This window comes from Salarias fasciatus, chromosome 18 (assembly GCF_902148845.1).
Source record: "Salarias fasciatus chromosome 18, fSalaFa1.1, whole genome shotgun sequence".
Classification (NCBI taxonomy): Eukaryota; Metazoa; Chordata; class Actinopteri; order Blenniiformes; family Blenniidae; genus Salarias; species Salarias fasciatus.
In genome coordinates, this window is record NC_043762.1 from 5,646,685 (window position 1) to 5,670,577 (window position 23,893).

Sequence of the window (23,893 nt, forward strand, 5' to 3'; positions counted from 1 at the left end):
TCACTGCTGATCATTACCGTTCACTGCTAACCACTACCGGTCTCTGCTGATAACTACCAATCACTGCTAATCATTACCGGTCACTGCTGCTCACTATCGATCACTGCTGTTCACTGTTGATCATTACCGATCACTGCTGTTCACTGCCGATCACAGCTGATCACTACTGGTCACTTCTGTTCACTGTTGATCAGTACCGATCACTGCTGATCACTACCGGTCTGATCACTACCGATCACTGCTGATCACTACTGATCAGTGCTGATCACTACTGCTCACTACCGATCACTGATGTTCACTGTTGATCAGTACTGATCACTGCTAATCATTACCAAACGAACCAACAGAATAGAATAGAATAGAAGACTTCATTAATCTCACAGTGTAAAAATGTACAGGTGCAAGAGGCTCATAGAACAGAGCAAGCTGCAAAAAGTAATGAAAGGTGCAAAAACAGTAAGTAATAGTGCAAACCTTAGTAAAGATTGATAACAGAAAGCTAAAAACAAGGAAGATCTAACTGCATGTACAAAATGAATCTTAAAATCAAACAGGAACTATATAATATAAACAATACGCAATATACAATTTAATATATAACTATACAGTACAACATATAAAAAAACAACATATTTTTAACAGAGTGAATGGATTGTAACCTGATTTCAGTTTCATTCACACTTCAGTTTTATCAGCCAGTGACATTCAAACTCAGGAATAAATTTGACCTTTTTTTCTGAGTCGCGTCTGATGAGTCTTTTCTGTAGCTGCACCCGGCCTGTGGAACCACTGACCGCATTCTCTATAGAATACTGATCTGTTCTCATTAGAACCCGGTCCCAGTCCACATTCTCCTGGACTTGGTAGTCTTAGAGTTGATCATCAACTTGGTGTTTCGTCCATATAGATGTCTATGTTCTCCATTGTTAATGTTCTAAAGCATTAAAGTCAATGTGGCGGCTTGCAGCCCCGGTGCGGCTGTGGTCCGGCTCCTGCGCCACGATGGAGTCCGTCCGGCAGTCCGGAAGATTCTGCAAGGATCCTATTTTTCCACACGTCGGAGCCCTGCCGCATCAATCTCAACAGTCTGGTGCTGAAAGGAAAGTAGATATGTGTTCCAAAATAAAACTGATTACAAAATAAAATCTGTTTTTGCCTCAACATTAGTTTTTTTAATTCTTATGGCAGGATCCATAGCAATAAATGTGATCTAATCATTATATGCGTTAGAAGAATGAACAAACTTGTACTTAGTCATTGTTAGAAAGTCAAACGACACCAAAACTGCACTAAAAACAGCTCTATGACCCGGAGCGGCTCTGTGTTGCCAGACTGGGCGGATTTCTGCCAAACCAGGGTTCTTTTGAACACGTCGGGTGGTTTAATGAAATGGTTATGTGTGTGTGAGACGCTCTTTTTTTTAACTATGCAAACGCGGTTTTTACGGTTTAAACGTGCATTTTCTACAGAGATGAAGATTTTGGCTGCCTTCTATTGAGTCGGACGGTTTTTACTCACTTTTTCTGTCACAAACTGACCCCGGCCCCCATCAGAGAAGGGAAAAGTTATGTGAACCTCACAAGAAAAAGTTTGGGGAAATCCGGTTCTAGAGTGTAGTGTTCTCCGTGGTTTCTTTAAAACTAACAACAGCGCCAACTAGTGGACCAACAGGTAAGCTACATGGTTTTCAGGATTTCTACTGTTTCTGTCTCTTGTTGCTACGTTGTCGTGTAAACGAGCCCTGTACTGAATAACAGCAGCGTTTGAGGAACTGCGCTCAGACAGAACACATGTTGATTCATACAAAGTTTAAAACTCCGAATTAACGTGAAGATGCTTTTATTTTCCTGACTTTCTTCCTAAAAGCCGCCTCGCGCATTATGTCTCGGTAACCCGAGCCGCCGAGATGCAGCTCGGAGAGAGGCTGCAGGGGGAAAAGCGGTTTGGCCGAGGCCCTGCGATCTGTTGAATGTGCAGTTTGTTTGAGGGGTGAGAAAATATGTCATTTCGGAGCCGTGGTTTACTCCAACGTAAGAGGCGGCGCACCAATGAGCGCCGCGCTCGCTCCGGCCCCTTTTCCATCCACAGAGCCGCCGCTCGGCACGGCAGCTGTCTGCCACATCTGGAGCCCACTGCGCCCTCCTCCTGCCGCCGCCACCGACGGGCTTTTCCTCCGCCGGGAGTCCACTTCGTCTCCGTTCCGGTCCCTGAACGCGCCGCGGCTCCCCCCGGAGAACGTCTCGTGGGAATAAGACGCGGCGGCCGGAAGACACGTGTGTGAGGAGTCTTGCTGGGTCCGTGGAGGGTCGGTCGTGTCCGCGGAGGACTGACAGCGCGCGCGCCGCTGATGGAGACCGGCGGTCCGGTCCGGTGCGTGCAGCCAGGGCGCAGCGTGCGCAGCAGCAGCCGGGAGGAGAGCTCCAGACTGGAGGCTTCAAGTTAGTCTGAGGGGGAAATTTAAAAGTACAGAGCGGGTTTCTTCCCTACAAAGAATCATTTGAACTTCCCACCGCAGCGCCGGGAGGACAGAAATACTTCTGACATGTGGATGTAATTTCAGAAGAGGCAAAAAGGCAGATGAGGAGAAACGACGGCAGAGCCGAGCTGCAGCGTGGAGCAGATTATAGGAAACTCCATCCAGGACATTAGAGAGTGATGATTTCACAAACTGCAGCCAGCATCCACACAGCAGATGGAGTGAAGCGCGCCGGGCACTCCACTTTGAAGAGACTAAAGTAGATTAAATCATTTAATCTGCCTCATCAGCATCTGTTGTAGCCTGCTGGGACTCCTGGAGTCAGAACCACCTCAGGACCGGCATGGGATCCTCTCCGCTCCACAATCTGGACCTGCTGCTCATCTCCCTGCTCGGAGGCTTCTGCCTGGTGAGTAACCCAGCACACCCAGCAGGGTGGAGGTCTGTGGAACCGGGACCCGGGGGTCTGGTCCAGGTCTCCGCCTCAGTGCATCACATCAGACATGAGCAGGGTGGAGGTCTCCTCTGGTCCAGGTCTCGTTTACCTTCAGCACATCGCAGCAGAGGGATGCCTACACACACACACACACACACACACACACACACACACACACTCAAACAGAGAGATGGCCAGGTGCGGATACACACATCGATCCTCTCTGATCGATCGGGTGTTTGTCGCGCTGTGATCAGCGGGAGCGACCTGAACCAGCAGAGATGAGCGCAGATCATCTCAATCCAGCTGCAGCCTCACACAGTAATGTCATTTATGATGGCACTTTCAAATCCCAAGACGTGTTCTCACACACACACACACACACACACACACACACACACACACACACCCACGCTGTGTGTTTTGGCCCGGGCTCTGGGCTGTGCTGCTCTTTCCCACTGATGTGGTCCTGGACGGACCGCAGCAGACCTGCAGGCTCATTGGTGGAGATGGCAGAGGAAAACAATTATAAGCTCGCAGTGTATTTATAGCTGATTCAACACGGGGCTGCTGGAAGACTCCGTCTGTGACGGCTGTTTACTCGCTTCGAGGTTTTTCTGTTTTTTTCCCCCCAAACGGCCTAAATGGGACAATATCTGCGAGTTTAGCCTGTGGCTGGAAAGTTTGTGCTCAGAGACACAAAGTGAAGTGTTTGGATGTCACGAGCGGAGGAACAGATACGAACACAGGAGGATTCATGCTGTTTTAACATGCTTCACTCACTTATTCCATTAGCCCGGAGGACGCTGTGCATTCAGGGACGCAGCCTCGTGACCCCGGTGTCCACAGGAAGCTCCCACACTGATCACTCAGGTGTGACTCCACGCTGCATCATGTGGCTGAAACGCGGACCCGGGTCTGACTGCTTCTGGAGGTCCTGACTGATCCCTCGGCACCGGCAGTGAAACATTGCTGAAATGACTGAGTGTAATTTGACCTGTTCTCAACACATTCTGCGGCAGGAAGACTCGAGCCGATCGACCTGATAGAGCGGCAGTAACCATCGGGGTGAACAATATTGACACGGCGGCAAAGCATTGCGATACTCAGTGGCGTTGATTTCTAATGGGAATGATGTTTTAAAGGCTCTGAATGCAGTAGAACGACTGACCCTCCGCTCCAGTCAACCAGGGAACTGAATCCCTTACATTTCAGTCAACCCATTACCCTGCTGGGTCTCTGCTCCTCTGGTCTGGTCCAGAGCCTCCCGGCTGGTGAGATCTTAGATTTCCATGTGCTTCCTGCTTGTGGGCTCGGAGGCGGTCTGTGACGTGAAGACGGACATTAACGGGAGGCGGCAGCCGGACGGCGCTCGCTGCGCATCACGTCTGCTTCAGCTCAGGTTAATTTAGTTTGCTGCACCGCCGTCTTTCATGATGAGTCCGGCGTCAGGACAGAAAGGTTACGGCTGACTCACAGTCGCCGTTTCCACGTGTTCAGACTTTATTTCAGATACGCAAATTGAAAATGAGGAAACAGTGAGCAAACTGAAGTCACACCGACTGCAGGGACAATGAGGAGCTTTTTCACTGCTTGGATCAACAACGTAGAAAACACAAGAACAACGGGAAGGTCATATTATCCAGATCATTTCCTTCAAGGTGTTTTCATTGGAAGTGAACAGTCTTATAAAACAGAGCAAGTTCAACAATAAAACTTTGGTTTTTACCATATCAGACACATAAACAGAACTGTGACAACAAGAAAAACAAACAAGAGAATAGTGGATGTGAATGGGAAGACCAACTTTAAAGTCAGATGAAAGTAAAGAAAAACTAAATGAGAAAAGAAGATCTGAAGGAAAACACTTGGTTCTGGTTTCTTCATGTGAAACTGGGCTGTTGTCTCACAGGCTCTTTCAAAATAAGAGACAGTAGGAAGGTTGAGAGTAACGCATCCCGGAAAAGGACCAGTGGTTCTTTCTGCATGTTCTCCCTGTGTGTGGGTTTCCTGACACGGTCCTAAAACATGTTTATCTGTGTGTGTGTGTGTGTGTAGGGGTGTGTGTGTGTGGGTTTGGGTGTGTCTCTGTTTGACCTATTGTGGACTGGAGACACGTCCATAGTGAATCCTGCCCTCACCCATGAGCAGCTGGGAGTTGCTCCAGCACCTCCAGTACAGTTTCAGAGGAAGGTGAGGGAGACGAAGCTGAGACCAGAAGTGACGCAGCATGAAAGTTTGCGAAGCTTCGTAAAGCAGCTGCGTGAAGCTTTCTGAAGCAGCATGAAGCCTCCTGAAGCTTGGCGAAGCAGCTGCTCATCGGGTCGACTCTCCACCACAGAACAAAGTCCACAGTTTCAATATGCAGGTTTGCTCCGTTTCACTGAAGTCAAGATGAAACTGAGTGTCTGCTTCTGTGTTCAGACGGTCTGAATCCCCATGGCCATGAACTCGGGCTGCTTTTGTTTTGATGCTCAGATGGTTTCTCTCTATTTTGTGTGTGCGTGTGCGTGTGCACGTGTTACCGGAGCGCGTTGGGTTTCAGCTCGGTGTTTGACTCAGGAAACCTGCTGTTTTCTTGACTCTGTGTGACCTGAACGTTCCTTCACTCCTCCTGCTGAAGAATGCAGCCGCTCTCACACCTCCGGCAGGTATCAGAGCAAAGCCTTCTGGGTAGAAACCGCGTCTTAACTCACTGTTTGTTTACTGCAAGTCTCTGAAAGGAGCTTTCCAAGCGTCCAGCTGGTGTGAAGTGTGGAGCGGAGAGCTCAGCAGCGACTCTGTAAACGTACGACAAGAACGGATTTTAACTCCATCGTCTGGATCGTGCTCTGACGTCCGTCCAGCTGAGATGGAGAAACTCTGCACAGTTCTGATGGAGCCGGACTCAGAAGGAGGTCAGAGGTCAGACGCTCCACGTCTCCTCTCTATCCGGCGGCAGACTTTCCTGGAATCCTCTCGTCACTTTGTGGAGTCGACCCGTGAAAACTCTCAGCTATGCAGAGTGTGAGGGCCACTCCGCCTCCACGCAGCCCTTCCCACCTAATCCCAGACGCACCGAAGCGCTTCATTCTTCCTCCAGGAGACACAAACAGAGTCCACGGCGCTCAGAAAGGAGGCGGGTGTGTGTCCAGGTAGTCCTCTGACAACAAGCCTGCAGATGAACTTTTAATAAATGTTTTGAACAAATCAAGGCGTTGCATTGTGGGTAATGACGCTGTGAGTTCCAGGTTCCGTGTGACGATCGCTATCAAGACTCTCCTTCATCCTCTCTCCGTCAGACGATCTGTCTGCTGCGAGCGTCCCAGAGGGACAACGTCGTCATGGCAACCGCCACCTACACGTAGCATGAAGGCGTCACGCCTGCATGTCTGTGTGTGTGTGTGTGTTTGTGTGTGTGTACACACATAAATCAGATGCAGACTATGAAATGATCTAAATTGGAGTTGAGATTAGATTCTAAATCTGAATGGTAATCAGTGTGAATCAATTAAATTCTGGAGTATCAATCAGCTCATTGAGATCATCAATCACAGTATAAATCAATAGAAGTGAGAAAATCATTAGAGTCACTATAAATAAAAAGAATTTCATTAGCCAGAGTGAAAGTCAGCATGAATAAATATGAGAAGCTAAATGAGTAGAGATGAGCGCTTCTCCTCTCACGTCAGTCAGACTGTGACTCAGCACAAACAATAGAAATCAGTGTGAATTACAGTCTAAATCCAGTTCCAATCACAGGGAAAGCATTCAAGTGTCTGTTTGTTTCTCTCTGGAGGATTTCAGGACAGCTTGATGCCTTCTTCTGGAAAGTGATTGCTGGCTTTAATTTGTTCTTTGAGTCTTTGTGATATAATAAGTGTTGAATGAGAGCGGGCAGCAGGTTCCTCTCAGCGGCCCTCCAGGCTTCGTGATTAGGAGCTGAATAATTAGAGCCCAGCGCTGCTCCTCTGCTCAAGGTGGAACCAGAGGCTGATTGAAGAGCCGTCTGTCCTCCATCCAGGAGCTCTGTCTGCAGCAGCGACCTGTCTATGACCTGTCGCTGACCTCCGACCTGTGTCCAACTGCTGACGTGACTCTGACCTCCGACCTGTCCCTGACCTCTGACCTGCCTCCGCTGGTATCAGACTAACCGATCAGCCAGAGGAGACGTTTTGAGGACGTTTCGCTGGATTTATCAGAAGATTTCATCACAGTTTAAGAAGATTGGAGTCATTTTCTTCACACATCACATAAACTCTGCACCACAACAAAGAAAATCATTCATGTTTGAAATTAAAGGTCCCGTACTCTGCAAAATTGTCTTTCAAATTGTTTTCTAACAGTAACAGTCCTACTCCTAACAGTCCGCAGAGTCTGTTTGAGAACCCAGAAGTGAAGAAAGTCTGTCTTTTCTGTCGCTGCCTCCACGTTAACGGGTGTTCAAACCGACGATTTAGAGGTTTTCCCTCCATGACATCACGAGGGGAAATAACCCCTCCCTCGAGAAAAACCCTCACAGGTAGTAGGAGCTAGCTTTAGCTTGCTGTTTGGAACTATCACAACACACACGACCAAATTAAGAAACGTATTCAGACACAATTTTTTAACTGACCGTCTCCAGAAGCCTCTGCTTGAGGGTCACAGTCTGCTTCAGACTGATTAAACGACGAGTTTCTATGAACCACAGTGGCAAATCCACAGTAAACATCAACGGAAAGACGCGTCTTCTCCAGGAGTTAAAGATCTGACTCAAGGTTTTCCACCCAGAGTCAACGTAGAACCAGCTCAAACCTCAACCTCTGTACAAACATATGCTAAAGTAATAGATAAAGGATTAGTGAAAGTGTTAAAGCATTAGCAAAAGTGTTAAACTATGAGTTAAAGTATTAGTTAAAGTTTTAAAGTTAAGGTGTTAAAGTATTAGCGAAAGTGTTGAAGTACTACTTAAAGTATTAGTTAAAGCATTAAAGTATCAGTGAACGCGTTAAAGTATTAGTTAAAGTGTTATAAAGGAATACTCCGACGATTTTGGACCCACGCCCTATCCCTATCATTTACAAAGTGAGATAAGCTCATAAATACCTTTTTTGTGTCTGTGCGTCCACTGGCTGGATCCCAGCTGTTAGCATCTCAGTTAGCTTAGCTCAACTGCCGGAGGTGAAGAGGAAACAGAGCCGGACTGACGAAAGTGGACAAAATACTCCTTCCAGTGGTCCAGGGGATGGCGTATTAGCACGTGAAGTAAATCCGAATGGTTATAAAACATTTTAAAAGACGTGTTTTCTTTTAAAATAACCTTTTGACACACACAGACCTGCGCATGCGCAGTGCTGTGCGGAAGGATATACCGGAGCACAGCAGTAGAAGCCATAGACTCAGCCGCTGTGCGCCGGTATATCCTTCCTACTTCACCTGCTAATACACCATCCCCTGGACCACTGGAAGGATTATTTCGTCCACTTTCGTCAGTCCGGCTCTGTTTCCTTTTCATCTCCAGCAGTTGAGCTAAGCTAACTACGATGCTAACAGCTGGGATCCAGCCACTGGACACACAGACACAAAAAAGATATTTATGAGCTTATCACTTTGTAAATGATAGGGATAGGGCGTGGGTCCAAAATCTTTGGAGTATTCCTTTCAGGTACTAGTAAAAGGATTAGTGAAAGTATTAAAGTAGTAATTAAAGTATTAGTGAAAGTGTTAAAATATCAGTGAAAGTGTTAAAGTATTAGTTAAAATACTAGTTAAAGTATAGTTAAAGTATTAGTGAAAGTATTTGTTAAGTGTTTAATATTTCAGTGGTGACTGCTGGTAAATGTTTAAGGTGGAGCTTCATCATTCTGAAGTTTCAGTGCATTTATAAACCAGATAACGATGCTCGACCATAAATTCACCCAAACCGCAGCCGTTAAATGTTGCTGGTTGGTTTAAAGATGCAATAATTAATGTAACATCACATGATTCCCCCCCCACCCCCCACCCACCACCACCATCCAGAGCCGCTCGCATGCGACTGGTGTCTCGTGCGCATAATGTGCTCGGCCGGTGGTTGCCTTCACCATTTCATGTTGTGCTGCTTGTCCTGCAGCCTCCTCGCTCATCTCATTCATTTATGTTGTTAATCAGTGATTGGTGGAATGGCTTCTAAGCTCCTCAGGGCTCCAAGCTGTTTGTCTGCCTTTTTACTGGTGTTTATTTATAGAAAGTGAAGCACATCCGTTATTAGTAGAGTTTATGTTGCTCTTTTTTCTGTTTCTGAATCCGGGGGGGTGGGTTGCTCTTCGTCCTTGGTCAGCGCGTGGTGATTGGGGTTCTCCGCCTGCGGGCTGCTGATGCTACATGTGGAGGATTAACTGATGAGATGGCTCTGCAGCCTGGCTCAATGGACCCCCAGAAATAAAACACAGGCATTTTACAGATTAGTAATCCTCTGGAAAATACATCTTTGTAATCCTCAGCGAACGCCCATCCATTCAGTGGCTGTTGGTGTGGAGTGCGGCGTGATAGCCGTGTGTGTGTGTGTGTGTGTCGCTTGTGTTGTCAGAATGCTCCTTTTAATGTGCGAGCGCGACGCCATCGCAGCTCGCACAAAGTTTCCACGGGGCGCAGAAGCGCTGCTCTCTTCGGGGTATAATTAGGAACTAAATGCTGCTTTGAGTCAGAATGTGGTCTGCAGCCTTTCCAAAGGACAACCAGTCTTGTGGTTTGTGGTTTTATCATCAAATGCAAATTGCACAGTTGAAGAGGAGTGGCACTGACTCATAGAGTTTAGAATATCCAGAAACCTCATCCTGAAACATTCATGCGGTGCAACATGTCAAGAGCGACGCATTCATGTTTTTTTCCAGATCCTGGACAGGCCGTTAAAAATGAGATTCAGCAAAGTTATAATTTTCTGCAGTTAACCTCCAAAACACACACACACACACACACACACACACACACACACACACACACACACGAAAACATGGAGGAAAGTCCAGAAGCCCCAGGGATCTCTTTCTGAATCGAAGCCAACAACAAGGAAGTGAATGTTAGCTTTCGGTGTAAAGAATGGCAGATGACCAAAACAAGTACACAAAGCAAACACTGGACTTTGGTCCCATAATAGAGCCGCTTCAGCGGCACCAGCGTCAATATTTACCGGGTATTATTTATCATGCATGTGATGAAGTGTGAGCCGGACAGCAGAGGCTCATGTTCGACCAGCGTTTACCCCAAAACCTGCAAAAATCTCATCCTCCCCGAGCGATGGCCAAACAGAGCGGCATTCTGGGAAATCCTGGCTCGTCCTTTTCCAGGCTGAACTCAGACACGCTGTTTGTCCTCGCGATGACGTGCACAGTCACGACCGACCATCCGAGGTTCAACGTGTTTCGATTAGCTACCAGAACAGTCGAGCGGTAAAACAGCCGAACCGCCAGTCGAGCGAAGCCTTTCTTAATCTTTGTTCGGGGAACGTTTGGCGTTTTGTCCATTGACGCTGGAAGCACGCGGTTTTTTTTTTTTTTACGGTGGCATTTCCTGTAAAGCAGTTGAGACGGAGCCCATCTCGTCAGACTTTCTGTTTTCCTCGTTCTGGACTTGAGATGTGAGAGCGGTGGACTTCCTGCTCATTATGATCCCCGTTTCAACTGCAGTGGGTTTTGTGGTGCAGCGAAGTGTTTTCGCATTCGGGGGTTTTTGTTTGGTGTTTTCTGCTGAGCCTCCTCTGCAGAACCTTTCAGGAAATGATTGGGTTCACCGCAGCGCTGATTAAAAAAAGAAAACGCGCTGGTAGTGTAGCAGAAACCCACCGTCTCCACTCGTCTGCGCGCCTGACAACAGTTTCATCAATTAAAAAGACGTAATGTTTTAATTCTCAGTGAGCGTCCTTCAGTCAGTCCTGCAGTCAGAGCCAGAGCTGCTGAAAGCTCCTTCAGCTCTGCTCCGGCGTCTCTGAGCGGCTTTCAGACTACAAATAGAAAGTTGTGGTTTATCTCAGAGGATTTTGTTTTGTGGCGAGTGAAGAAAACGTTCATATTTACATGCTGGTTATTTTTCCTCCAAACATGAGCCGGTGGGCCGGCGAGGCAGTCCGTCTCCCCTCCGTGTTTACTCTGGAGGTTTGGACCTCAGCCCATGGACACTTTTCAGAATAATAATCAGGGGCTACACATATTACCCAGAATCCTCGTCTTCCACAGCTAATCATCCTGCCCATGTTTCTGAGGACTGACGCCTTGTTCTGGTCCAGAGGTTCTCTGGAACTCTGAAGCTCTGTAGCTCAGCAACGCTGCAACCCTACAGCTCTACATTTCTACATCTATGCAGCTCTGGGTCTATACAGCTCTACATCTATGCAGCTTCACATCTATACAGCTCTACATTTATGCAGCTCTACATCATACAGCTCTATAGCTCTACATCTGTACAGTTCTATATCCATGCAGCTCTACATCTTTACATCCATACAGCTCAGTGTTGCCAGATGCATGGTAACGATCATATTTGTACGATAATTTGTCCCTCTGTACGATCTATGATCAACAATCCCAGAAATGTCCAAGTGCAGGAGGATTTGAACGTTTGGAGATGGGGTGATGGACGGACCAGGTCCTGACGGACGAACCCGCTCCTGACAGATGGACCGGGTCCTGACAGGTCCTGCGTCACAGCCTTACCTGAAGCAGCTGGCGCTGGCTGGTGCGTGAAAATAGAAGCGGGGTTGGAATATGGTGGCCTGGCGGCCTCGGCTCTGTCAACACGCCGGTTCTATCCCGGTCCGCCGGCGGTCGCAGGCCGTTTCTCCGTGGTTGTTTGCTGTGCGAAGCGCTGAGGCTCTCTGCAGCTCTCCGTCTGGATTTAGACCTGAGAGCTGTGAAAATATTGATGGAGACAGATATTATGGGATGTATACACTGGCGTCTTGTTTGAAGTGGTCGCAGACATGATGGGGTGGCAGAACGTGAACCGACGCCGCAGAAACCAGGAGTCTGATGGTCACACTTCACCAGGAAGAAATAAAAGCTGATGTGTCCTGTGGCTCAGCCGACGCATCGTGCACGAGAGCAGTGCACGAGCCACCACAGCATGGCACAGCAGTTCTGGCTATTTTCCTCCTGAAAGCGTCTGGTGAACTTCTCAGGCTCCACATCAGCACCGAACTGGTCCCGGTTCTGGTCCAGAAACTCTGGTCCTGGTCTTGGAATTGGAATGCGAGCTGGAGATCTGAGAATAACAACAGGAGCCGTTTCCTGACGCCATTTCAGATGTATGTTGAGTTTCAGATATTTTCCCGGACTCCTCGGCTGAACCGCGTCGACGTGGCTCTCCTGGTTTCACGGAGGGGAGCAGACGGCTCGGGTGAATGGCGGAACAGAAACGTGGAGCCGGGCTGAAAGTGAAAGCAGCATGCGGAGATTAAACGTCTGCCGTTAATATGCTCCGTTTGCTCGGGTCGGCCAAGCAGAGAAAACAAGGCTGCACCTTGAGGTGCTCTGCAGCAGATGTGTCTGCTTCTGCTTCATGATGAGGACCGAAGGAAATCCTCCAGCTCTGCTCCTCGTTTGTTGTTTCCATCTCTCTTCACGCTCTGCTGAAAAATAGATGTGGTCATTTTTATTGCAGTCACATTTGTCAGCGGCCGGCAGTGATCCTCCAACAAGCAGCCAGTCAGTCACAGCCTGACCTGTTAGGGCGGAAAATGTTTCCCTGCCTGGAAAACCACACCTGAGGTCTGAGGAACCAGAGCTGAAACACGCAGCACCCGCTCAAGATTCAGAGCTCAGCTGTGAGAACCTGGCCGAGGAAGACGCTTCAGACTGTTTCAGTCTGAACCTCCAGCATGCTTCAGTCTGAAACACCAACATGTTTCCGTCTGAAACACCAACATGTTTCAGTCTGAAACACCAACATGTTTCAGTCTGAAACACCACCGTGTTTCAGTCTAAACCTCCACCAAGTTTCAGTGTGAACCTCTACCATGTTTCAGTCTTATCCTCCATGTTTCAGTCTTATCCTCCACCGTGTTTCAGAGTGAGCCTTGCTCTGGGGATCTGTTTCTGCTGGTTTTGACTCCTTCCTCTGTTCTGTGTCTGCAGGTTTATGCAGACGACGTTCTGACGAAGGAGGAGCAGATCGGCCTGGTGTACCGAGCCAAGCGCAGGTGTGAGGGCAGCATTAAGTCGAAGACCAAGATTCCAGGTGAGTCACGCCGCTGTGCCGCAGTGTTCCCGCACAGCGCCGCCTTAGTCACGTTCACGCCTTCATGAGCACAGACATCAGGACGGCAGGGGTGGAAGTCCGAGCTGCTGAATCGACAGACGGCGTGGAGCCGGGGTCTCTGTCCTCTGCAGACTGTGTTAACGAGGAAACAGAATCGACCTGTACGGCCGTCTGCGGCGCTGTGACGGCGTCCAGCAGCCGGCCAACTCTTCACACACCGTTCAATCACACACAGACACCCAGGCATGGGGGGAACATGCAAACCCTGGACCCCTGCCACACTGTGAGCCGTACCTCCGCAGCTCCTCCACACCCGTGAGCAGACAGCTGGCCTCATGTTGACCTTTGACCCCCTGTGTTTTCGGACTTATCAGGAAATGAGGGAAATGCTTCAGCACACTGAGCTCTACTGGGACCACGTTGTCCCCAGCAGGTCTCTACTAGGACCATATGGTCCCCAGCAGGTCTCAGCTGGAACCACGTGGTCCCCAGCAGGTCTCCTGCTCCAGCTGGACTCTGGTGGTCTCGGTGGTCCTGCTGTGATTCGTGTTCACGGGCGGTTGGCTGACCTGGTTTGGACGGCTGCACACGTCGGTTTGATGGCAGGACTGCAGAAGGTGGAATAAACATGTTGGGTTTAATCAGGAGAGGATCTGGGTTGATTTGACTCTTCACACCGAGCAGCAGGACTCGGTTCCACATCACTGGATTTGACCTTTCTGTCTGTTGTAAAGTAGCTCCAGGTTCCACTCAGTGGTTCTGGTCCTGGTCCAGAGTAACTCCAGGTTCCTGTCAGTGGTTCTAGATCTTAGATCTTAGATCATTTCTCTGTCAGGTGTTTCTGTTTGACCTGAGTTCAGAAGCAAAACACATCCAGACTTTGATTTCTTGAAAATATTGTGATTTTTCAGACTTTTAAAGGCCAAAGTTTTGGGCCAAATAGTCTAAAACAGAACCCTGTGGAACTCCCTGTTTTAACTTTAGTGTATGTTCTAAGATAGAACCCTGTGAAACTCTTTTTAGCTTCAGTATAGGTCTATTTTTTCTGTTTTTATTCCTCCACCTTCTAATGTCAGTTCCGTCATTTTCATCGACTGCGTCGATCTGTGTTCTCCAGACATTCCTCTCACGTCCTTGGATCTTCTTGTTTTCAACTCAGTGGTTATTCAGTACATCATCCATGTTCCCTCACGGTAAATTACATTATCCAGAACACCTTATAAACGTCTTGTGTCTGTCTCCTCAGATCATTTGATTATGTTCTCTTGGTCTGGACTCTGCCTGGCGCTGTAACGTCTTGATGCGACTGACAGTTTAGCGCTGTGTCGTCTGCGTGCGACCGACTCTGAACGGCGCTGTATCGTCTGCGTGCGACTGACTCTGAACGGCGCTGTATCGTCTGCGTGCGACTGACTCTGAACGGCGCTGTATCGTCTGCGTGCGACCGACTCTGAACGGCGCTGTATCGTCTGCGTGCGACTGACTCTGAACGGCGCTGTATCGTCTGCGTGCGACCGACTCTGAACGGCGCTGTATCGTCTGCGTGCGACCGACTCTGAACGGCGCTGTATCGTCTGCGTGCGACCGACTCTGAACGGCGCTGTATCGTCTGCGTGCGACCGACTCTGAACGGCGCTGTATCGTCTGCGTACGACTGACTCTGAACGGCGCTGTATCGTCTGCGTGCGACCGACTCTGAACGGCGCTGTATCGTCTGCGTGCGACTGACTCTGAACGGCGCTGTATCGTCTGCGTGCGACTGACTCTGAACGGCGCTGTATCGTCTGCGTGCGACTGACAGCCCGGCGCTGTATCGTCTGCGTGCGACTGACAGCCCGGCGCTGTAACGGTGACGCTGTGGTTTCTGAACTATTCACGGACACCAGGACTGATGACTCTGGTAATGAACCGATGTGGATTCAGTTCTGTTGATGTTTGGTTTTTTGTGCATGGACTGAGACAAGGTTTTCTTTGAGGGCGACGGTCCGGCTGCCCGGGCGCACACTGGAGGGATGTGGGTTCAAATCCTCAGACGCTGCAGTGTGAAAATAGCTCCGGCTCGGAGCTCGTGGTCTGGCTGTAGAATAACATCAGCAGTCATTGTAAAAGGTTGAGTGTATCAGGAGAAAAGGCTAAATGTGTTTTGACAACTGCAGGACAGGAACCGCAGATCTGTGCGTGCGTGGGTGTGTGTGTGAGTGTGTACGTGTGTGTGCGTGTGCGTGCGCCTGTTGGTAGGTGGTCCGCTGGTAACGCTCAGCTCTCAGGATGTGTGGTCAGTGTGAGTTTCAGCTGCAGATCAGCAGGACTCGCTCTGCTCTGTAATTCTCTGAATAAAGGAATATAAAAAAAATGAGCTGGTTGCATCAGAAGTTTCTCCCTGAGTGTGATTACAGGAATGAGAAAATAATGGATCGACTGCAAAGAGAGGGTCGTTTCAGTTTTATCCTCAACTACTTATTAGTGGTCAGAGTGGGCAGATGTTTTCAATAATAGAGCGAGAGGGCCAAACCAGAGGCAGGAATGTGAAGGAAAAGTGACTTTTCTCCCACCGTCGGACTCCCAGTGGATCTCATGAACTCAGAGACATCGGACTGTCACTTCACTCGGGCTGAACGCTCCAACACTTCAGGTGACTGTCCCAGAGTGAGGAGCGGTGATGGAGAGAGACGGTGTTCTCACATCCAGGTGAACTGCAGAGAAGTGTCGGTTTGTCACCAGAGTCCCGCAGTCTTCACTGTTACCTGACTCATGTTCTCCCTGAGCAGAACCCAGCTCACTGGGATCGATGTTTTCTGCTCCTTCAGACGGGTTCTGTGCTCCGGAGTGGGACGGCATCGTCTGCTGGCCTGAAGGAGCTCCTGGAAAACTGGTGTCCACCTCCTGTCCAGACTACATCTACGACTTCAACCACAAAGGTGCGGGAGGCTCGGGGGGGTGGGGGGGCTTGAGGAGGAGGAGGAGGAGGAGGAGGTAACTTCCTTGACTTTGCCTCTAATTGTAGGACTGGTGTACCGCCGCTGTGACAACAACGGGACGTGGGAACTCGCCACCGCCAACAAGACGTGGGCCAATTACAACGAGTGTGCCAAGTTCCTGTACCATTACAACCACAGCTACGAGAAGGTGAGCGCCAGAGCGCTGGCAGACCTGATGAAGGCCTGGGTCTGGGTCTGGGTCTGTGTTCCGGTCTGGATCTGAGTCTGGATATAGGTCTGGATCTAGGTTCAGATCTGGATCTGGTTCCAGATTCAGATCTGGGTTCGGGTCTAGATCTGGATTTGGATCTGGATCTAGATCTGGGTCTTGATTTGGGTCTGGGTCTGGATCTGAATCTGGATCTGGATCTGGGTTCAGGTCTACATCTGGATCTGAGTCTGGATTTGGATCTAGATCTGGGTCTGGGTGTGGAGCAGCAGGTCTTCTCTCATATGAATAAAGAAAGTCCTTGCCGTTTCAGTGCTTGTGATGCTACTTCTGGGATCCGTGGTTCTTGTGCTGGACCGTCCAACGGACTATACTCAACATAGTCCTAGGCTTTACTTCTTATTGTCTCATGCTAGCTGTTGCCAAAGCTGTCCGTCCCTGGGAGTGGGATCCCTCCATACTGTGGTTCTCCCCAAGATTTCTTCTTTTCCCACTGGGTTTTTGGAGTTTTTTCTTGCCGGATGTGAGGGTCTAAGGCGGTGGTTGCTTCATTTTGTCTCGTTACTGTGAATTTGACATATTAACATTATGCTTATTCAGTGTTTTTATTTTTACCAACCAATGTAACATCTTGAAGCCCTCTGAGGCAACTGTTGTTGTGATACTGGGCTATACAAAAATAAATTGATTGATTGATTGATTGACTGTGTGTTTGTCTCCTGAATCTGTTCTCTGGTCCCTGCAGGAAGTCTTCCACCGCCTGTACCTCATCTACACTGTGGGCTACTCCATCTCTCTGGGCTCGCTCATGGTGGCCGTCGTCATTCTGGGATACTTTCGGTAAGTAGCTGTAAGAAAGTAGAGACCAGTAGAAACCAGGAGAGACTGGTGGAGACCAGCAGAGACCAGTAGAAACCAGGAAAGACCAGGAGATACCAGTAGAGATCTCTAGAAGCCATGAGAGACTAGCAGAGACCAGCAGAGGCCCCTAGAAACCAGGAAGGACCGCAAGAGACCACTAGAAACCTGGAGAGACCAACAAAAACCAGTTGAGACCATTAGAAACCAGGGGCCTGTTGCACAAAATCAAGATCAGGGATTAAGCCGGGATATCTTGGTTATCCTGGATGAACCGATTCCGGATCCAGTTGCTCTAAAGTAGGACAGGACAATGTGAGACAGGTTACAACAGAGATTTATTCTGTGGAGCTAGTCTGCTCCAGACCAGGATCAGGTACAGGTTCAGGATTGTTGGAACCAGTCAATCCTGAACCCTCTGGTTCTGGATTAGATGAGTCCTGGGGCCTATTGCACAAAAGTAGGATTCATTGATCCTGGATCAGTGACTGATTCAGGCTCATCCAATCCAGAACCAGAGGGTTCGGGATTTCTTGGTTCCACTATCAGTCACAGAATCACTGATTCACCATGACAACCGGAGTGGAGTCCTTCTCTCCACCGGAACAGGAAGTTCTCCTGGAGGCAGATGAGGAGGCGGAGCTCAGTCTCCTCTGATGAAGCCCCGCCCACAGCATCACACCTGTCAGCAGGTTTAAAAAAAAAAGAATTGTAGGTGCTTTGGCTTCAGTCATTTAAGAGTCTCTCAGTGTTTCTCTAATCTGTCGGCATGAAGCTGAGTGGAGCCTGGAGCTGTCTGTCAGGGTCAGAGGTCAGAGGTCAGGCAGGAAGCCGTTTCAGTTTCTCCAAAGCGGAGATGTCAGAGCAGACCGGTGTAAACCGGCAGTGAAGCTGAAGACGTTTCACCAGGGAAATTCCTGAAATTAGTTTTCTTCAATCAATAGTTCTCCAAGGGAGGCTTGTCACAACTGCAGCTCATTAAGGAGCTCTTACACTGAAAACACTGTGTGTGTGTGTGTGTGTGTGTGTGTGTGTGTGTGTGTGTGTGTGTGTGTGCGTGCGTGCGTGTGTCTCATAAAGTATGAATGAAACGGTAACAGAAAGACACAAAGCTAATTTAAAAACATTCATTGGAGAAAGATGAAGGAAAAAATAAAACGGTTACACACACACACACACACACACACACACACACACACACACACACACACGTTGTTTTTTTCTCTCTCACACTGTCTCGTTAACTGATCATCCTCCTCCGCCTCCGCTCCACAGTCGGCTGCACTGCACCAGAAACTACATCCACATGCACCTGTTCGTGTCCTACATGCTGAGAGCCATCAGCATCTTCGTCAAGGACGTGGTGCTCTACTCGGGGTCAGCGCTGGAGAACTCCGAGCGAGTCACCGTCGAAGACCTCAAGTCCATCACTGATGCTCCTCCAGCCAACAAGGCTCAGTTTGTGAGTCATCCCGTGACCGGGGCCTCCCACTGCCGTGCAGGAATGTTTTCTCAGCCCTGAACTGATTGGTGAAGGTCTGCCCTTGTTGCACCTGAAGAGAACACAACGCTTTGTTTTGGGCTGAAACACATTCACCATAGTGGAGTTCAGGTTCACACACAGCAGCAGATAAACAGCAATCTCTGAATCTCAGAGCTGAAGCTGCTGAAAAGCTGCGAGATCAAGGAAAACAGGCCGATTTCACTGCAGACCAGCCGCTGGCTGCTCAGTCAAAAGGAAACCAACAGCAGCGAGGAGGAGTCATAAGTCCTTCTGTCTTCACATTTCAAAGAGCCGTCATTATTTATTAAAAATTGACACTAGAAGCTCTTAAATCAATGTTTTATCAGGCAGCTGAGTTTCACGGCGAAATGCCATATTGATATTTTCCACACTCTCAGTACAGAGATCACGCAGAGAACGCCATGGTCACGGTAAAATGGCGCTGAACTGGTGAACGTTGCAGCGCCGCATGGCCGCAGAGGGGATCTCTATCAGTCCCTGTGACGGCTGAAGTTCATCATGTGCTTCATGTTTGTTTGCGGCTCAGATCAGAGCAGAGGCTCGCTGCGGCTCTAATCGCAGACATGTAATGAAGAGCGAATGTCAGATGTAAGCATGTTACTCAGGGGAAACGTGAGCGGAATTCACATCTTCCTCCTCTCTGATACTTGTGTACAGATTAGCTGTAAGGTGGTGGTGACCTTGTTCATGTACTTCTTGGCAACCAATTACTACTGGATCCTGGTGGAGGGCCTGTACCTGCACAGCCTCATCTTCATGACCTTCTTCTCCGACAGGAAGTACCTGTGGGGATTCACCCTGATTGGATGGGGTGAGATTGCCTTCCTTCATTTGAAACCATTATGATTGCACTGTAAGCTGTGGGCCTTAATCTCCTGCTCTGAGGTGGATTTATTAGAAGGTGTAATTAGTGAATCCGCAGGCCAGAGCAAACAGGGACATCCCTCGATGAACCCCGCTGACCCGAATGAGGATGGCTGTCGGGGTCTCACGGGACCTGCATTGTACACACTGTGCGTATGAATGACTGCAGCACAGCGCATACAATGTGGATGCCGTGCTGCTCGGGTTCGACCCTCAGGAGGTCGTCGGCCGTCATCCTCTCACACTGGAAACTCAGCCGACTGTTTGTGTTTCCGTCTGTAGGCGTGCCGGCTGTGTTCGTCACCGTGTGGGCCACCGTCAGAGCAATGTTCGCAGACACCGAGTGAGTTATCTGCTTCCCGAACTCCGTCTGTTTATTAACGAGCGAGACACAGAGAAACGCCGCCGTCTGAGCTGAATGAGTACGGAAATCACATGGATTCGATACGGCAGGATTCAAAGCGACCACTGTCACACCTGCAGGACTTTCTGACCACAGACTGCAAACTGCTGGACTCTGACTCCTGGTCTTCACTCCAACCCCTGGTGTTTGACTTCTGCACTCTGACTCCTTGTCTTTGACTTCTGAACTTTTACTCTTGTTCTTTGACTGGACTGGAATACTCAGAAGCAGGATTTACTTGAGTCCAGAAGAGATTTGCGTCTGTACTGTGATCTGTGGACAAACATCTGCACATCTGCGGTCAGTCAGAGTTAAATGGTGCGACAGTGAAACAGAGATCCTCCATCCTCCATCATCACTCATTTTCAGCTGCCCTGATGGAGGCCCCCTATTGATCCACCTCTCTCCGCCTTCTGCAGGTGTTGGGACCTGAGTGCTGGCAACCTGAAGTGGATTTATCAGGTTCCCATCCTGGTGGCTGTTGTGGTGAGTCCAGCTTCCTCCCTGCTGGGAGCCAAATGACTGTGTTTAACTGCACCTGTGTTCCACAACCAATCTGACTCTAATGACAGCCATTATATCCAATCACACCATTAAGTTGCTATTTTCTCCCTCAGGTCAATTTTGTGTTATTTCTGAACATCATCAGAGTCTTGGCAACCAAACTACGAGAAACCAATGCTGGACGGTGCGACACCAGGCAGCAGTACAGGTACTGGACTTCATCATGTGACCCACTTCCAGCAGCAGAATCAGAACCACTGTCAGATACCATCAGACATCGTAAGACACCATCAGACACCGTCAGACTCTTTCAGATACCATCAGATTCCATCAGACACCATCAGATACAGTCAGACACCAACAGACATCATTAGAAACCATCAGACACACCGTCACATACCATCAGACATTGTCATACACACCATCAGACACAGTCATACACACCATCAAACATCGTGAGGTACCGTCAGACTCTGTCAGACACTACCGGATACCATCAGACACCTTCAGACACACCATCAAACACCATGAGTTACCATCAGACACTGTCAGATACCATCAGACAAACCATCAGACACCGTCAGGTACCATCAGACACTGTCAGATACCATCAGACACTGTCAGGTACCATCAGACACTATCAGATACCATCAGACACCGTCAGGTACCATCAGACATCGTCAGGTACCATCAGACACTGTCAGATACCATCAGACACCTTCAGACACACCATCAAACACCGTCAGGTACCATCAGACACTGTCAGATATCATCAGACACCGTCAGACAAACCATCAGACACCATCAGGTACCATCAGACACCTTCAGACACCATCAGACAGACCGTCGCATACCATCAGACACCTTCAGACACACCATCAAACACCGTCAGGTACCATCAGACACCGTCAGACACCATCAGGTACCATCAGACTCTGTCAGACACCATCCGATACCATCAGACACCTTCAGACACACCATCGAACACCGTCAGGTACCATCAGACACAGTCAGACACAGTCAGAAGATACTCCTGTTTCAGTCTTAATGTTAAACATGGAGCAGGACCGACTCTGCTCTTCAGTCAGTGATTGAGAATCAGTTGATGTTTGGAGAGTTTGTCCCTCTGTGATGTTCACAAGATGCCCGGTGTCACAGGAAGCTGCTGAAGTCCACGCTGGTGCTGATGCCTCTGTTTGGAGTCCACTACATCATCTTTAATGCCATGCCGTACACAGAGGTGTCCGGGGTGCCGTGGCTCATCCAGATGCACTACGAGATGCTGTTCAACTCCTTCCAGGTAGAGACGGCTGACCTGCAGACAGTCCACAGCTGGAGGTCTCCACGGCTCAGATATCGGCTTCTCCATGCACTGAGTGCTCTCTTTCTTCTTTTCAGGGCTTCCTGGTTGCCATCATTTATTGCTTCTGTAATGGAGAGGTGGGAACTCTTTCTGTGCGCTGGCTGAAGCTGAAGCTGCTGGACTTCTCACACGTCGCCTCTTTGTCTCTTCACAGGTCCAAGCTGAGATCAAGAAGTCGTGGAGCAGGAGGACTCTGGCTCTGGACTTTAAGCGAAAGGCTCGCAGTGGCAGTAACACCTACAGTTACGGACCGATGGTGTCGCACACCAGTGTGACCAACGTGACGGCCAGAGGGCCGCTGGCGCTCCACCTCACCACCCGGCTGGGACCGGCGCCTGTCAACGGCCACAGGAACCTGCCCGGGTACGTGAAGAACGGCTCCATGTCGGAAAACTCCATCCCGTCCTCTGGGCAGGAGCTCCACGCCCCCGAAGAGGAGCACTCCCGGCCCGCCGAGGACCTAAAGCCCTCGCCAGTGGTGGAGGAGCGGGAGACGGTCATGTGACACCTCAGGTACAGCCATGAACATCTGGCCCCGTGGCACCTGAACGTTACGGGTGGAGGAGAGCGGCTGACGACGACCCTGTTTGACTCTCCCTGGAGAAACAGACTGCTGCCTCCGCCGGTCAGTTTAGATCGCAGCAGCAAGTCTCTGGTTCGGCCCCAGTGTCTCTCCGCTCTGCCGAGTTACTCAGGTAATGAAGTCCTCTGTAGTTATTGTACTTCAGTCAGCGTCTTCTGGAGCGTTCGGTCCATGTCGTGATGAACGCTGCCGTCTGAATAGTTCAAGTGAATGTATGAGACTCATTCCTCACACGCCGGAGCAGATCGCCACGGTTTCTCCGTCGGCTCACAGTCGGTTCAGAATCGATTCACCGTTTCGTTTCAGGTTTACTGACTTTTGTCTGACTGTGGAAAGTCGACTAACATTTAGTCGACAGTCAGCTGGGCTGCAGCTCACGGACGAAACGGGAGAAAAGCTGCGTCTCCTCGGGAGGGAAGCCTGAAGGACACAGAGATGCTCCGACGTCGTGCTGCTTTTGATGTATCTAGTCACTATGTTTACATTAGAATTGTGAGCTAACGGTGTTTGGTGTGGAAGTGATGAAACTGTTGTAATGTTTATGTGTGTTAATCTCTGACGTTGTAAATAGTGTCAAACAGAGCGGCTGGCGACAGCTGAGGGCATTCCTACAATCATAGCATTTCCTGGCAAACCAACGAGGAGAAATGTTCGTTTTGCTGGTGCTGTCCATGAAAATGCCTGGTATAACTTCCACACTGAAACGCCACTGCTCGAATCCTCCTGGTGGCTGTTTGCTTTCATCCCAGCATCTGAAATGTGACGTGTTTCTGCCTCTCAACAGGTTTTAGATTTCAGGACCAAACACTTTCTGCATGAGTGGAGCTTTGTTTTTTTTTTTGTTTTTTTTTTTTGATTGTTGACAGTTTTCAGCTTTAGGGACTCAGGCAGGCAGTAAATCCAAGATTTAGCTCCTCCTTTGTTTCCATGTCTTCAGGTCTTTGATCCACATATTTTCCATAGTTTCCAGATATCCCAAAATTCTGAAAGCACTAAAACAGTTTGATTCTACAGAGCCTGAGTCAGTGGAGGGCTGGATGGAGGTCTGCCATGACGGCAGAAAGATCAGCAATGATCACAACAACATCAATTGAACAATCACAACAGAGATCAACACAGCAACATCTGGAGCGATAATGGAGGCAACAATGACCACGGTGACCACAACAACAGAACAGCTACGGCTACAAAAACAGGTACAGCAGTCAAAACAAGGACTGCACCAGAAAAACACACAATTACTACAACTACAACCACAAAAGTGACAACAACTGCAACAATGTCAACTACAAGCACAAAAATGACTGAACTAAAACTTCAAAAATTACTACAACTTCAACTGCAACAATGAGTACGATTACAACGGTGACTATGACTACAACAACTGCAACAGTCACAATGACACAAAGAAATGACATAACAACGACAATGCAAACAGGTAGAGGGAGGAACAATATGAAGGTGTGAACAGCATGCCTGGTGTTGTGATTCTGTCACACGACTCTCGGTCTGAGAACTTTGATTGGCTGTTGTCTGGTTCTGAATG

The 23,893-nt window shown here is 49.0% G+C and overlaps 1 protein-coding gene across 1 annotated transcript; it reads left to right on the forward strand.

The window, feature by feature from the left end:
* The first annotated feature begins 2,315 nt into the window (after window positions 1–2,315).
* Window positions 2,316–23,167, forward strand: pth1r (parathyroid hormone 1 receptor). The gene is made up of 13 exons (XM_030114944.1): window positions 2,316–2,885; window positions 12,977–13,079; window positions 15,908–16,018; window positions 16,105–16,226; window positions 16,993–17,087; window positions 18,381–18,567; window positions 19,288–19,441; window positions 19,777–19,837; window positions 20,317–20,383; window positions 20,515–20,609; window positions 21,560–21,701; window positions 21,800–21,841; window positions 21,919–23,167. The coding sequence occupies exons 1-13, from the start codon at window positions 2,820–2,822 to the stop codon at window positions 22,267–22,269; spliced, it is 1,596 nt and encodes a 531-aa protein (XP_029970804.1). The 5' UTR covers window positions 2,316–2,819; the 3' UTR covers window positions 22,270–23,167.
* The last annotated feature ends 726 nt before the right edge of the window (window positions 23,168–23,893 follow it).

What these genes read in the sequence shown, in the direction of transcription:
- pth1r (XM_030114944.1), top strand. Translation starts at nt 2,820, where the DNA reads ATGGGATCCTCTCCGCTCCACAATCTGGACCTGCTGCTCATCTCCCTG. An exon ending in TGCTCGGAGGCTTCTGCCTG is followed by an intron (nt 2,886 to 12,976) that starts GTGAGTAACCCA and finishes CTGTGTCTGCAG; the next exon opens with GTTTATGCAGACGACGTTCT. An exon ending in GCAATGTTCGCAGACACCGA is followed by an intron (nt 19,838 to 20,316) that starts GTGAGTTATCTG and finishes CGCCTTCTGCAG; the next exon opens with GTGTTGGGACCTGAGTGCTG.